General features: G+C 47.7%; 1 protein-coding gene and 1 non-coding gene across 2 annotated transcripts in view; both read left to right on the forward strand.

The window, feature by feature from the left end:
- LOC135262728 (rho GTPase-activating protein 26-like) overlaps positions 1–15,154 on the forward strand; it is an 88,103-nt gene that overhangs the window by 66,218 nt on the left and 6,731 nt on the right. Inside the window, exons 18-20 of the mRNA XM_064349897.1 lie at positions 152–311; positions 2,564–2,690; positions 2,925–3,090. Of these exons, the coding sequence (XP_064205967.1) occupies positions 152–311; positions 2,564–2,690; positions 2,925–3,090 (453 nt within the window). The remainder of the gene's footprint in view (positions 1–151; positions 312–2,563; positions 2,691–2,924; positions 3,091–15,154) is intronic.
- trnag-gcc (transfer RNA glycine (anticodon GCC)) lies at positions 8,864–8,934 on the forward strand. Its single transcript has one exon. It is a non-coding gene; the product is annotated as a tRNA-Gly (tRNA).

The raw sequence follows: 15,154 nt of genomic DNA on the forward strand, positions 1-15,154 counted from the left end.
GGTTTATCTCTGACCTCACTCTGCCACCCACCCCCCCCACCCCCCCACCACCAGCAGAACCTGATGACCGCAGCCAACCCTCCGTGGTTTATCTCTGACCTGACTCTGCCTTACCCCCCCGCCCTCCACCAACCCCACCCACCCCCCACAGCGTGGCCAGCCACCACCAGCAGAACCTGATGACCGTGGCCAACCTGGGCGTGGTGTTCGGCCCCACCCTGCTGCGGTCGCAGGAGGAGACGGTGGCCGCCATCATGGACATCAAGTTCCAGAACATCGTCATCGAGATCCTGATCGAGAACCACGAGAGGGTGAGGATCTGGGCCCGGCAGACACACCGCCTGCAGATACCGTCGCTTCCTGTTTCGGCAGCGGCCTCCCGACCACGTTCCTGGAGATCGACCCGGTTGTAGGGTTTCACTCCAACCCTGAGAAAGCGCTTCTCATTCAACAGCTAGAGCAGGGCTGCCCAACCCTGTTCCTGGAGATCTACTGTCCTGTAGGTTTTCACTCCGGCCCTAAGAAAGTGCTTCTCATTCAACAGCTAGAGCAGGGCTGCCCAACCCTGTTCCTGGAGATCTACCATCCTGTAGGTTTCCACTCCAACCCTAAGAAAGTGCTTCTCATTCAACAGCTAGAGCAGGGCTGCCCAACCCTGTTCCTGGAGATCTACCATCCTGTAGGTTTCCACTCCAACCCTAAGAAAGTGCTTCTCATTCAACAGTTAGAGGAGGGCTGCCCAACCCTGTTCCTGGAGATCTACCCGCCTGTACAGTTTCTCTCCAACGGTGACAAACCTACACCTCATTCAACAGCTAGAGATGCTGCTGATAAGCTGAACCAGGTGTGTCACCTTAGGGTTGGAGTGAAAACCTACAGGACGGTAGCTCTCCAGGAACAGGGTTGGGATCCTCTGAAGCAATGGTGTTAGAGTCCCTGAGCAAACTCAGATCTTTTTAACAAAAAATAAAATAAAATAAATAAAATCTTTTTTCCCCCACATCAACATTTTTACTGTTTCATCACGTTATTGCCATACCCGAGTAGTACTCAATGTGGGATGTCCATGTGGACATTGAACTTGTGTCCAAATTATGTGTCATTTTAAGGTCAGCGATATTTTCAGCATTTTGAATGCATGTCGGCTGGCATCATAATACGTTATGAGAAAGAATAAAAAAATGATAAACGATAATATAATATGCAAAAATAGATACAAGTAAGTTGTATAACCAAGAATAGCAGTAATAAATATAGTTACCAAAAGCAGGTCGAACACCAGAAGGTGTTAGAAAACTTTTGTTCATTTTACATAAAAACTGTCTGGGGAAATTGGAACTAAACACTAGAACTGAAATAATATATTTTTTTTAAGTGAGCTAAATTCACCGACTAAGATGAGGACCGTATTAAAACGGAATAGTACATTCAGCGTATTGAATAGTACATTCAGTGTACTTCAGCTTTTTTCCGTGTAAGCGCACAACGCTATAATTCGGCTTCTAGAGTTGCACAAATATAACGGCAGCTCTAATTTAAATCGAGTGCACTACGAACGGTTAAATTATTGTTTTTTTTTTTTTTGAAAGTCGTTATCTCTGAAGATCTCCGTACCTCAGAAACCGGCGGCACAAATCCCGCGTGCCATTATTTCCATTTGCTGATTGGTCCCGCGACTCGGCCGACGTTCCGACCGCGTTTGGGCGAATCTCAGATACGGACCGGCCGCCGGTAATGAAACGCTTTCCCGAGCGCGCGTCCGCAATCTTCCCCCCGCTCGCGACGCTTTTAAATCGTTCCTTTTTTGAGTAATGTTTTTTTTTTCCCCCCTCGTCCACATTCGAGCGACAATTTGTGTCCCCCGCAATCACACACAAACCCCCCTGACTGGGGGGGGGGGGGCATGCCGCTATTACAGGCGTTCTGCTTTGATTTCATCTGCGCTCTACTGCAGCCGGAACAGAAGATTCAAAAGCAGAATTATATACGCGTGTATGTTTATGTATATTGAAGAGCGCTTTTTTTTTTTTTTTTTTTGGGATGTCAAGCTCAGCAGCTCAGGAAAACCACGATGTGGTTTTGGGGGGGGGGGGGGGGAAGTGGTCCGGACCTCGCTCCCCGTGTTTTGGCTGAGTCACGCGCCCCGACAGGCCGGGAAACGCAACCTGAAGGGTTCCTGGCCCGTTGTCAGAGTGCGGGAGGGGGGCGGGGCTGAACCCCCCCGAACCCCCTCCACCAATCGCGGGGGAAAGGGGCGGAGTCAGTTCCCCAGCAGGCGGATGAATGCAGTGACTGTAACCCTGGTCTCGTGCCTGCAGTCTGGGCGTGTGTACGAGGTACAGTAGAGAGAAACACATGGAGGGCTTTCAGCAGAGCTGTCTGAGTTGTGTCTGAATTCTGTCCGAATTTTTATAAAATGGAGAACGGTAGAGATTTCCTGCAGGAAGGCTGGAGTCGCTGAGACTCTCCTTTAAGATGGCCGCAGGTCGGGTTTTGCCCGCGTCTCTGAAACCTGGGAGGGAAATTGACCGGCGGCTGTCCCGTTGTCCCCCTCCCGCTCCAGATCTTCAAGGACCCGCCCTCGAACTCCCAGAACCACCCCCTCCGCAGACGCAGCACGGAGACCAAGCCCCCCTCCTGCAGCGAGAGGCCCCTCACCTTCTTCCACACGCCCCCGCCCGCCGAGAAAGGTGAGGCCTCACCTGGACACGCCCCCCCCTCACCCTCCCTGTTTGTCACCGCTGTGACGTCACAGCGTCCCTTATTTGTGTGATTGATTATCTGCGTGTGAAGCAGGGTGTTGCTGTAAGGGAGTGTGTGTCAGTCGCCCTGCCCAGTATAAATAAAGGTTTAAATAAAGAAAATGGATAAGAAAATGAGCCCTCTTTGATTGAACTGTCCCCTCTGTGTCTGTGGTTCTCCAGCGAAGCGGAGCAGCCTGGCTCTGAACTCCAGTGTGGACTCGGTCCTCACCCACGGCTCGGTCAACTCCAACAGCACCCAGGGCCGGGCCCACCAGAACAGCCTGACGGGCAGCGAGCCGGACCTGGACGGGGCCCCGGTGGGGAAACAGCCCCGGCCAAACTCCCTGTGAGTACCGCCAAATCCGCCATCTCCCAGATCAGCCCAAACTCCCTGTGAGTACCGCCATCTCCCCATCAGCCCAAACTCCCTGTGAGTACCGCCATCTCCCCGATCAGCCCAAACTCCCTGTGAGTACCGCCATCTCACAGACCAGCCCAAACTCCCTGTGAGTACCACCATCTCCCTGATCAGCCCAAACTCCCTGTGAGTACCGCCATCTCACAGACCAGCCCAAACTCCCTGTGAGTACCGCCATCTCACAGACCAGCCCAAACTCCCTGTGAGTACCGCCATCTCCCCCATCAGCCCAAACTCCCTGTGAGTACCGCCATCTCCCCGATCAGCCCAAACTCCCTGTGAGTACCGCCATCTCCCCCATCAGCCCAAACTCCCTGTGAGTACCGCCATCTCCCCGATCAGCCCAAACTCCCTGTGAGTACCGCCATCTCCCAGATCAGCCCAAACTCCCTGTGAGTACCGCCATCTCCCCGATCAGCCCAAACTCCCTGTGAGTACCGCCATCTCACAGACCAGCCCAAACTCCCTGTGAGTACCGCCATCTCCCCGATCAGCCCAAACTCCCTGTGAGTACCGCCATCTCCCCGATCAGCCCAAACTCCCTGTGAGTACCGCCATCTCACAGACCAGCCCAAACTCCCTGTGAGTACCGCCATCTCCCAGACCAGCCCAAACTCCCTGTGAGTACCGCCATCTCACCCATCAGCCCAAACTCCCTGTGAGTACCGCCATCTCCCACATCAGCCCAAACTCCCTGTGAGTACCGCCATCTCTCCGATCAGCCCAAACTCCCTGTGAGTACCGCCATCTCCCTGATCAGCCCAAACTCCCTGTGAGTACCGCCATCTCACAGACCAGCCCAAACTCCCTGTGAGTACCGCCATCTCCCCGATCAGCCCAAACTCCCTGTGAGTACCGCCATCTCAGAGATCAGCCCAAACTCCCTGTGAGTACCGCCATCTCAGAGATCAGCCCAAACTCCCTGTGAGTACCGCCATCTCAGAGATCAGCCCAAACTCCCTGTGAGTACCGCCATCTCAGAGATCAGCCCAAACTCCCTGTGTGTACCGCCATCTCCCCCATCAGCCCAAACTCCCTGTGAGTACCGCCATCTCTCAGACCAGCCCAAACTCCCTGTGAGTACCGCCATCTCACAGACCAGCCCAAACTCCCTGTGAGTACCGCCATACTGCCATATCTCAGATCAGGGAAGGTTCCCTCTCAGTACAGGTCCCATGTCCTGTTTATGGCAATGTTATGTATGCTTTACGGCAATATAATGTGTGTACCATATTACCAGAAATAGCAGGTATCGAGTACCCCCTGCAAACAAAAACATTCAGCTCTGTTCTCCTATTCTGCTCACCATTATTAACCATTATTAGCATGTAAACAGGAGTAGTAGGGACCCACTTCTTCTGTAGGCGTATATAAACAGGTTCATCACATTATTGTCTTACAGTAATTGCAGTATTGAGAGTATCTTCAGTATTCTCTGCATGTAGGCAGGGTTATTTAACACTCTAAACTGTGAGGTCACAAATATGTGATTAGAACATTCTCAGCTGAACATTCTAATGCTGATGTAACAGTCACCGGTGGAGACCGGTGGAGTTCTAGAACTCACTCATTTAGAATGTTGAGAAAAGGAAAAGAAAGAAAAAAACATTCCGGAAAAAAACAAAAACGTTACTCTTCAAAGGGTTTCCGAATCAGACGGGGTTTCTGAGCGTGAGTGCGGTCTGCCGCGGTTTTTCCAGAGCGGGCCGGCGGGCCGAAGGCGCTTTCATCCCTTTCATGTGCTGCTGGGCGAGTGCTGGAGAAGTTAGGAGAGAGGGAGAGAGAGGGAGGGAGAGAGAGGGAGAGGGAGAGGCAGGCGCGTGTTCCCGTGCGCACCACTCACACGGCTCGTCCATTAGGGCTCTGCTGCTGGGCGCCAGACGCCGGGGTACAAATGGATTTTTGAGCCGTCGCTCGCGGGCCGTTTCGGCCACACTTAATTCCTCTCTGTGAGGAGGGGAAGGGAAGCAAATGGAGGAGAGAGATTACAGGGAGGGAGGGAGGGAGCGAGGGAGCGATGGGGGAAGAAAAGAGAGCGAGCGAGATGTCGACAGAGAGGGAGGGAGAGAGGGAGGTAGACTGGAAAGATATAATTTCCCCCCCCCCACGTAAAATATGTATCTGGTGTACGTACCCCCAGGTAAAATACATATTTGGTGCATCTACCCACACATAAAATACATATCTGGTGCATCTACCCCCACATAAAATACATATCTGGTGTTTGTAATGAATGTGCAGTGTTGAATTAAAATGTCAGCACAGGGCATTGCCACCTCCAGTATGAAATATCTGTGCCAAAACAAACTAGGTTGAACACGCTAGCAAGCCGACTGTCACACAGTCCACTGCATCTTCTGAACCCTTTCCTGGCTAAACGTCCGTGTTTTTCTTTTTCCGCAAGTGCGTTGTCAGACCAGTGCTAGCTTGTTGTCTGTTGCAGGCATTCCAAGGGGAAAATGTAATCTGCTGCGTAATTATCTTGCTGTAAACACACACACACTCTGTAAGCCGTCTGCCTTCGGCCAGAGCTGAGCATTCTTACTTATCTTGGAGAGAAAGCGCGTTTACAAAACAGGACATGAAACTCCTGACAGACTTCGGCGGTGGTGTATGGAGGGAATGCTGTCCAATTTGTCTGCAAGGCAATAACAGTGATCGTGGAGTGTGCCTTCACGAGGCTTTTTTGTGGCCGTTCCATGTCTGGCTTAGGCCAACTGTCATGTTTTTGAAAACGAGTACCGTCTTTTGATTGGTCGGTGCCAAGTCGATGAGTGGCAGCAGCATGTGCTGGCTCCTCCCATTTTGAAGTCTGGCTCTTATCCCATCTCTACACTAAAGGACCTCATTTATACACCAGCATGTATGCTGATGACGAGCAGCTGAGAATCTCTTGCAGAATTTTTTTTTCTAGCAGAAGTAATAGAAATTGTCAGTTCTAATCATACCAGAAAAACGTAATTCTTATTTCAAAAGTAATCTTCGTTATTTGCTAGATTGCCTGCCTGAGGTCCGATTCCTTTTTATTTCCCTATTATGTAACATGACTCTTTCTGCTAAATTCATGCCAAGCAGGAAATTGTAGTTATCATTTGTCGACAGTAAGTCTTAGGTGCAAAGACAGATGCTTTAAAATGTGTGTGTCTGTCTTTGTGTGTGTGTGTGTGTGCGTGTGTGTGTCTGTGCGTATGTGTGTGTGTGGGGGGGGGGGTTATGAATTTTCAAGTATGCAAATATTTATTTCAGTCGTACGAAAGATGATTTTGTTTCTCGGATAACAAATTTGCTTGGTGTGTGAGTCACAGTTTGAGGCAAAGTTCACTCATTACCAATCCAGTAGGCTTTGCTTAATTTTTTAATTTGATTTATTTTAGATTTAAATTAATTTTTTTAGCATGAGCTTTTTTTGGTGAAAAGCAGAGCAGTTGGAAACTGCTTCAGGGAGGGATGTGCGTTAGCCTGGTGTTCCAGGTCCTGTGGTATAAAAGGTACATTAGCCTGGTGTTCCAGGTCCTGTGGTATAAAAGCTACGTTAGCCTGGCGTTCCAGGTCCTCTGGTATAAAATCTACGTTAGCCTGGCGTTCCAGGTCCTGTGGTATAAAAGCTACGTTAGCCTGGTGTTCCAGGTCCTGTGGTATAAAAGCTACGTTAGCCTGGTGTTCCAGGTCCTGTGGTATAAAAGCTACGTTAGCCTGGTGTTCCAGGTCCTGTGGTATAAAAGCTACGTTAGCCTGGTGTTCCAGGTCCTGTGGTATAAAAGCTACGTTAGCCTGGTGTTCCAGGTCCTGTGGTATAAAAGGTACATTAGCCTGGTGTTCCAGGTCCTGTGGTATAAAAGCTACGTTAGCCTGGTGTTCCAGGTCCTGTGGTATAAAAGCTACGTTAGCCTGGTGTTCCAGGTCCTGTGGTATAAAAGGTACATTAGCCTGGTGTTCCAGGTCCTGTGGTATAAAAGCTACGTTAGCCTGGTGTTCCAGGTCCTGTGGTATAAAAGCTATGTTAGCCTGGTGTTCCAGGTCCTCTGGTATAAAAGGTACATTAGCCTGGTTTTCCAGGTACTGTGGTATAAAAGCTATGTTAGCCTGGTGTTCCAGGTCCTGTGGTATAAAAGCTATGTTAGCCTGGTGTTCCAGGTCCTCTGGTATAAAATTTATGTTAGCCTGGTGTTCCAGGTCCTGTGGTATAAAAGCTATGTTAGCCTGGTGTTCCAGGTCCTCTGGTATAAAATTTATGTTAGCCTGGTGTTCCAGGTCCTCTGGTATAAAAGGTACTGAGGAACTCTCCGGAAGGTTCACGGCTTCTCCTCTCACATTCCTGCCTGTCTTTCCCGTTTCTCGCGGTCTGCTTCACTGGGAAGAGCACTGTAAATCCGCCCGGAATTATGCCCTTGCAAAAAAAAAGAAAAAAAAGAAAGAAAGAAAAAAGCCCCTGGTGACTGGGCCCTAAAGCATGATCTTGGAAGGCTGTCACAGAAATATTTTATTCCCCCCCCCGCCATGAGAGATTAATCGCTCCCTGAACATGTCGAAGCTTGCCCAACAGTCTCAAGACCAGCAGTCTCTATTGCTTTGATCTTCCAGGGCCTTATTTTATTTATTTATTTTTTGCTTTGTCCAATACAGTCGGCCTGTAGAGCCGATGATTTTGATACGCTTTTTAAAAAAAAAATTTTTTTTTACCTTTAAACTTTATTCGACCTTTATCTATGGAGGGAGGTCCTACTGAGACACTAAGGTCTTTTTTTCCAGACACAATTAGAAGACACAATCTTAAAACGCAACAAATAAACATTGTGAGTTACGACAGAATAATACAAGAAGCAAGTAGACAACACGTCCACATTATGAGAGCTTAATGTGTATATATAGGGGCTGTGGACCCGGCTTCGTCCCGGGAGGTTGGGTTCAGAGACCCGGCAGTCGTCTTCCGATAAATCAGCATCAACTCAATCACACGGCTTAATCATGGCCGATCAATGCAAAGATCGATAGCCTCTCCTTCCCCCGAGCAGTGAAGGATGAGGAGGACATTAAACAAGGCCGAACCCAATCCCCCCTCCGCCCCCCCTTTCCCATCCCCAACGAGGGTGACTCCTCCCCCCCCCGACACAGCCAGAAGAAGCGCGCCAGGGACTGGGGGGACGTGGCAGAATTCACAAACCCGTGAAACTTTCGGCAACGCGGGGGGAAAAGATCCACAAACGCTGGCAGCGTTTGCGGCCCCAAGAGAGCGCGCTGGGTTTTATCAGTGCGTAAACGTTCCGGCAAACTCGTAAAAGGCTTTAGGAACACACGCAGTGTTTAAAACCAGTATTTACAAAAGAAGAGAGCATTGTTTCATTGGGGGGGGGGGGACATAAATGTAGGAGCAAATTAAAGACCCAATAAATTAAAGTGAATAGTAATAAAAACTGATGCGATCCACAAACACTGGATGTGGATGTGTGGATGGCACTGTCTAGAAGGCCTGCCTGCCTGCCTGCCTGCCTGCCTTCTAGACAGTGCCGTCCACACATCCACATCCAGTGTTTCTGCGTAGAAACCTGACGGAAAAATTCTCAGCCCTCCATATTTTCCGTAAATTCTCGCGTTAATCTCACGTTAATATGACACATGGAAATCCAGTACATTACATTTTTACAGTAGTTGGTGTAGTATTTTTTTTTTTGTTGTTTCGCAGACATAGTCTCTCATTCTAGGAGCGTTGGGGGCTCAGTGGTAGAGCTCTCGCCTGCCACGCAGGAGGCCCGGGTTCGTTTCCCGGCCAATGCTCCAAAATCCCAGCCGCTGAGGATGCGCAAGCCAGTGCATTCGCAGTGCCGGTCCCAAGCCCGGATAAATGGGAGGAGAACAGCCGAAAGAGAGAGAGAGAGAGACAGTCTCTCATTCTCCACCACACCAGTGAGTCCCAGATGCCGGTCTTAATCCGTTTAAGGCTGATAATATCCGGTGACTCTGGTGCCGTGGGGGGCCGCCGGGCCGATGGATGGTGGAGGAGTAATAGGGTAATCTGTGTTTAATCTGTCCGTGAAATCGGTGATATCCGCTCCCGTATGGTGCCCAGGGGCCCGGCAGACCGCGACCGAGGGCTATCGCGACCGATTGACGGAAGCGCGGGAAAAACCTGGGAAGCGGGATTAATTCACGGCGGCGCGAGAGAGAGAGAGAGAGAGAGAGAGAGCCTCTCGGAACTCTCGGAAGAGGGGCGGATAATTTGGAAGCGCGCTGCGTTCGAGGAAACGGCGGCTTCCCGAACTTGCGTCACGTTAGAACACAAAAGAATGTCGTCGTCATCGCTGCGCTTTTTGAATGTGAGAATTAGAGGGGTGTGAGCATCACAGGGGCCGGATACGTTGGGCGCATCAGGTTGGGGGTGGGGGTGGGGGTGGGGGTGAGGGGAGGGGTCACAAAACCAACTGGTGGATCCCCCCTTTTTAGATGGCCGGTGACCCCACCCAGATCTTTGCTGTCGCTCTTCCTCCCTCACCCAGTGGGGGAGCTCTGTCCAAAGCTTGTACTCAGCTGGCATAAACGCCCTATACCGCCGTTTGGGGTCACAACCATACCTGGGCCACACGATTCAAGTAAAAAAAAAAAAAATAAATAAAAAAAAAAAAGAATTTTGTAAGACATTTTAATTGTACAGTATTGTCATCTATGTGTCATTTTTTTGCAACGCTCACACCCCGTCATGGGAATGCTAGCGACATCGGACCTCCCCAATGACCTCCCCAAACTGTGCCAGTTTTCCAGTTCTCATTCACTCCCATTCTTGTTGTTTTGAAAACACAGCAAACTCGCCGCAAAGGATAATAAATGTGAAATACGGAAGTGAGGTGAAATATGAATACAATTAAATATTCCTTTCATTTTAGTATAAGGATAAAATGAATTGAATCTCCCTTCAATGCTTTTGAGGGTGTGGAGCTGGGTTTTGCGTGGCAATGCTGACCGTTCGGTTTTCCACCAAAGCACTTGTGAAGTTACGTAGGAGTTTTGGACTCCTCTCTTGTGAAGTGAGTGAATTTGGTTTGCAGATTTTCATTCTGTTGATCTTCTTTATCTCCCTTCTGTGGATCTGGCCTTAGTTCGCACATCCCATGGGGCTAACATGTTCTCATAAGACCAGGCTATTTATAAGTTTGTCCTCTGTAGGGGACACAAGCCTCTAGTCTCAGTATTAAGAACCATATATTCTACTGTGCTGAAACATGCACTACAAGTGACATTCAATGAAAATAAAATAAATGGTAGTTTTGAAAATATTATCACTGCGTTTATGTCATCCAAGACACTTGTATTGTATAAAAACTTATATAAAAAATATTTAAACTTTTTTTTCCAGTCAGGTCCCTGGTGGTTGTCTGAAACACTGCTTCAGTTTCTCTTCAGTAGGTGGAAGAACTGAAACAAATGTCTGTGACTGCCTTTCATATATGGCTAAAAGGAAATATGTACCCAAAAATGAAGAGATGTTTTTTTTTTTTTCCCCACAGTCTGCAGGTAATAATACAAACACCCAGACTAGGCGGCAGTGTAGTATAATGGATAATGAGTTGGTCTTGTAACCTAAAGGTCACACATTTGATTCCCAGGTAGGACACTGCCGTTGTACCCTTGAGCAAGGTACTTAACCTGCATTGCTTCAGTATATATCCAGCTGTATAAATGGTATGTAAAATTTATGTAAGTCGCTCTGGATAAGAGCGTCTGCTAAATGCCTGTAATGTAATGTAATGATTCCTGTAATTTGTAAGCGGACCCTATGAAAATTTAGATTGCTCTGAATACTGTAGCTGAGAAGAGCTCCTCTCTTGGTTAATATGGGAAATATACAAAAACCTCATATTTACACATATGAAGGTACTTTGAGAGTAAGTCAGTGCATCAACGCAATATTCATTTTTCAGCAAGTGTATCTTAGGAGACCATGCACAAAATATTTCTGTGTTTTACATACTTTGTGATACCGTAGTTAATTTGAAAAACCTTAGTATCTCAGATACTGGTGGATCACTGGATGGAAGTGTTATTGCAATACCAAAATCAGAAGACTGGATTTCCTGAACATGACAAAATCGCAAAAACATTATTTTTATTTTTTTCTTCAAAACTTACGAAAGTGAGCCAAGTTTTAGTTGGCATATATCGCCACCGCAGTGAACATATGTAACTGCATATGCATTTAACGAGAGGAAAAAGACATTTTGTTTTGCTTTAATTCGTCCCTTAAAAAGGACTCCGATCGCCCGGTGAAGTCATTATGGGATGTCGCTGCAGCCCACGCATGCACGGTCGTCCAAGCCTTCTGCTTTTTTAAACACCGGCTCATGGGAACGAGGTATCAGTTCTAAACGTTCCGTGGACATATTCTGTCAGTGAAGCTTCAGTGACCGTGTTACAGTCAGTATGCAGACTACTCTGATGGAACGGGCATAAACGTGATTATTATTATTATTATTATTTTTCTTTAAATCATGCCATGCATGCCAGTCTACATTTTTTTAAAGCTGATAACCAACTTGGCAAACTTGAGTAAAAATAGAATATGTCTTTGACCGTTCTCATCTTGGGGGGGGGGATTTGTGGGTGGAATCTCACTATTTCCTAAATATAGCATCAGTCGCTAACTTGGCAGCTCTGGTTGCAGTCCTGCCGTGCACTTAAATAGCCGGGTCAACTGCCACAAGTGACCTGTCCCTTCGGGCCAACACCAGATCTACTGTCAGGAATCTCACCCCTCCCCTCCCCCTCACCTCCCCCAGCTATCCGCTAATGAAAGCGTTTTCGGCATCTTCGGGGGCCCTGGTCTATTTCTGTGCCCTTGCGACGTCCGCCGCTTCGCTCGAATGGCTGGGGGGGGGGGGGGGAACTCGACCGGGAGGCTTCCACCTGCCCGTTTTAGCCGCTCCGATCGGTGACCGTCCGGGGGGGGGGCGAGCGGGACATATCGGACGCTCGTGTTCGGGAAGCCGCGAAGAAAAAAAAAAAACCCCACTGGAAGAAAACCCCGAAGCGTGTGTCCGCCGGGCTTTATGTGGAAAGTAGAAGGAGATCTCCTCCCCAGGACCCGTCTGCTCGCTCTCACACGGGCCGCGGCCCATGATCTCACTCTTTCCCTCTGCGCAACCGCTGCCAATTGGCAACCGTAGCGCGTGTGTGTGTGTGGGCAGAGCAGCGAGCGAGCGAGTGTGTGTGTGGGTAGGGCAGTGTGTGTGTGTGTGTGTGTGTGTATGTGCAGTGACCATCTTGCTGACCCCATTAAGGGCAGTGTGCGTGTGTGTGTGTGGGTAGAGCAGCGAGTGTGTGTGTGTGTGTGTGTGTGTGTGTGAATGTGCAGTGACCATCTTGCTGACCCCATTAAGGGCAGTGTGTGATGTCTGTGTTGCTGGCTTTTATGTGTAAGCCCTTGTAAGTGTCCTTGACTATTACATTAACAGAATTAAATGTGTGTTATTTGTATTCTGCTGCTAAGTTGGCAAAAATTCAGTCTTTTAAAGAACATTTAAAATGTGCTCTTGAACTTGGGGTGACCTTTTCACACATTACCTTTTTTGTAGCACTAATTGTATTTTTTTCCATCTAATTTCTGGGAAACATTTTGAAACATCTCCTGCAAATGTGCAGAAAATGTATTCTCACTCTCACACTCAGCCATGAAATAAAATGCTTCAGAATACCGTTTGTATTGCATTACCATGGTCAAAAAGCAGTTTGAATTAATTTCCAATAATATTCCAATACTTTATATTTGAAAATGAATTGTGACTATATTTTCAATTATGGTATTCAGTATTCAAAATATGCAGACAAAAGCTAAAAAGATAATGCAGGAGCTTGACACATGCAACTGTGAGTTAAGTTGTTTGAATCCCAGTATCAGTTTCTTTTTCTTTTTTTTTTGTGGTTGGGTCAAGCCATCGTTCTCAGTGTCAAGTTTAGATGGTGTAAATCTGGAAACAGAGCCGAGCCATTAGAGGTGACCTTTGACCTCAAACCACTGTGTGATGACACCATAATAATGCTCAGATTTCACCACCTGCTGTTTCGAAGCTCCAAATGCTATGGCCGGTACTTATACCGTCTTGCTTAATTTTTTTCAGCATGTCGATTGTGTCGACAGTGTGCGGGTCTGTTTTTGCTTGTGAAAATAACTAGTGAAGAACCGAAACGAGTACTGAAACATGCACGTGCGCGAAAATCTTTACACAGATCATCTGCGTTGCCATAACACAACAGATAACTTACTGCTGGAGCAGTGCTGTCAGATCTGGGCCCTGGTAGCAAATATTAAGGCTAAAACAGTAAAACAAATGATAATTTGTGTGTAATATTTAACATATATATTTTAACATATAACCACGTCAAGGTATATTGTGGAATGTGGTATATAGTACATGTACCAGGGTCCAAAAAGCAATAATTAAGACACATAAGACATTTTTTGAGGGAATGATGCAAAATTGTAGCTTCAGTTGTAATTGCTCATGCAACATGGCCATAGCTAGATTCTGCTAATTATGATTGTAATGCTGCTTAATTTGATCATCAGCTAACCATGTTAACTGACTTTCCTTAAACTGCAATTAACAACAATGCATTTTATAAAAGGGTTTTTTTTTTCTACTGGATAATGTGTCATTTATGCTAACAACTATTATTGCATTTTTTTAGTGATTAGGTAACATTAGTGTTAATGCTTTGTCAGTACTTTTGTATCTTTATATTGTCATGTTAACTAAGGCAGTAGTTCAACTCATTGTATTGTCAATATCAAGTATATACATTTTATGTATTTACAGCATAGTTTAAATTCTACTATTATGCTAATTATGAGTAACACTACTTTGAATGTAGAGACAAACAATGGTCTAAAACTATCAGTATATTTGTATGTTAAAATGTAGTGCATGTTTTTGCTTTCATTATACCAAATACATGGGAAGTACTTACCACGGACAAATGGAGCAAGGTGCACCATCGCGACAAAATACTGGAGCAGTGGTACTGATTTTGTTTGGCCCTTCGCAAGCCTGTAATTTATCAGTGGATGTTCTGGTTTGTTTTGATTTCTCTACGGTAGCACTTTGGCTGCGGCACCGCTACCAGGCTAATTACATGTTTAAGCTCTGTGTACGTTTCACGAAGGTACACACTGCACATCTCCTCCATCCCCCTGTTGTGTAGATACAGTGGAGCTTAAACAGCTCAGAGGTGATTTTGTTGTCTGAGGCTGTTGCTGTAGTCTGTCAGGCATCGTTTGCTGGCCGACGGCTTGGATGACTGACTGCGGTAGGATGGTGCACTGCGGACACGTGCGCTGAAAAAAAAAAGAGCCGGCTGACTCCTCCCTCCCCCTGCCCTTCCCCCAATCGCAGTGCCTAAAACTTTCTTCCCCCTGCATTAACTCTTTAAGGGCGTGAGATCACGAATGTGCGATTAGAATGTTCTCGGCTGATGTAACGATCGCTACTGGTGACTGAGAGCAGTGGGGGTTCTAGAACACTGACTTCTGAAATTCTGAAAGAACATTCCGAGGTGCCCACCCCTTCAGAGGCGTAAACGAACGCACACCCATGTCAGAGCCGGAGCTGGAGCAGGAGCAGGGGCAGGGGCAGGGAGTCCGGGGTGGCGGACCGCCTTGCGTCAAACAGAGTGAACAACAGAAACAAACAGGCAGACCTTTACCGGTGTTCCCAGCCACATTCTATCAATAGAATCTCTCAATGGTTTCCATGACAACAGATCCCCCACTGCCCCAGTAGTCACAGTCTGTCCGCGGTTCGAGAGCACGCTCTGGGATGACTGGATTGGATTAGCGTGGGGGGGGACAGTGGGGAGGGGGTGTGAGGATTCGCACCCTGATCCCGCGGTTCGCAGGGCCTCTCTTACCCCTCACGCCCGCACGCGCCCGTCCGTGCGTCCACGTGCTCACGCGCAGGGAATGCGCCGCATTACACATGCGTGCCCACAATGCGCCGTCCTGTCTCTC

Source organism: Anguilla rostrata, chromosome 9 (genome assembly GCF_018555375.3).
Source record: "Anguilla rostrata isolate EN2019 chromosome 9, ASM1855537v3, whole genome shotgun sequence".
Taxonomy (NCBI): domain Eukaryota; kingdom Metazoa; phylum Chordata; class Actinopteri; order Anguilliformes; family Anguillidae; genus Anguilla; species Anguilla rostrata.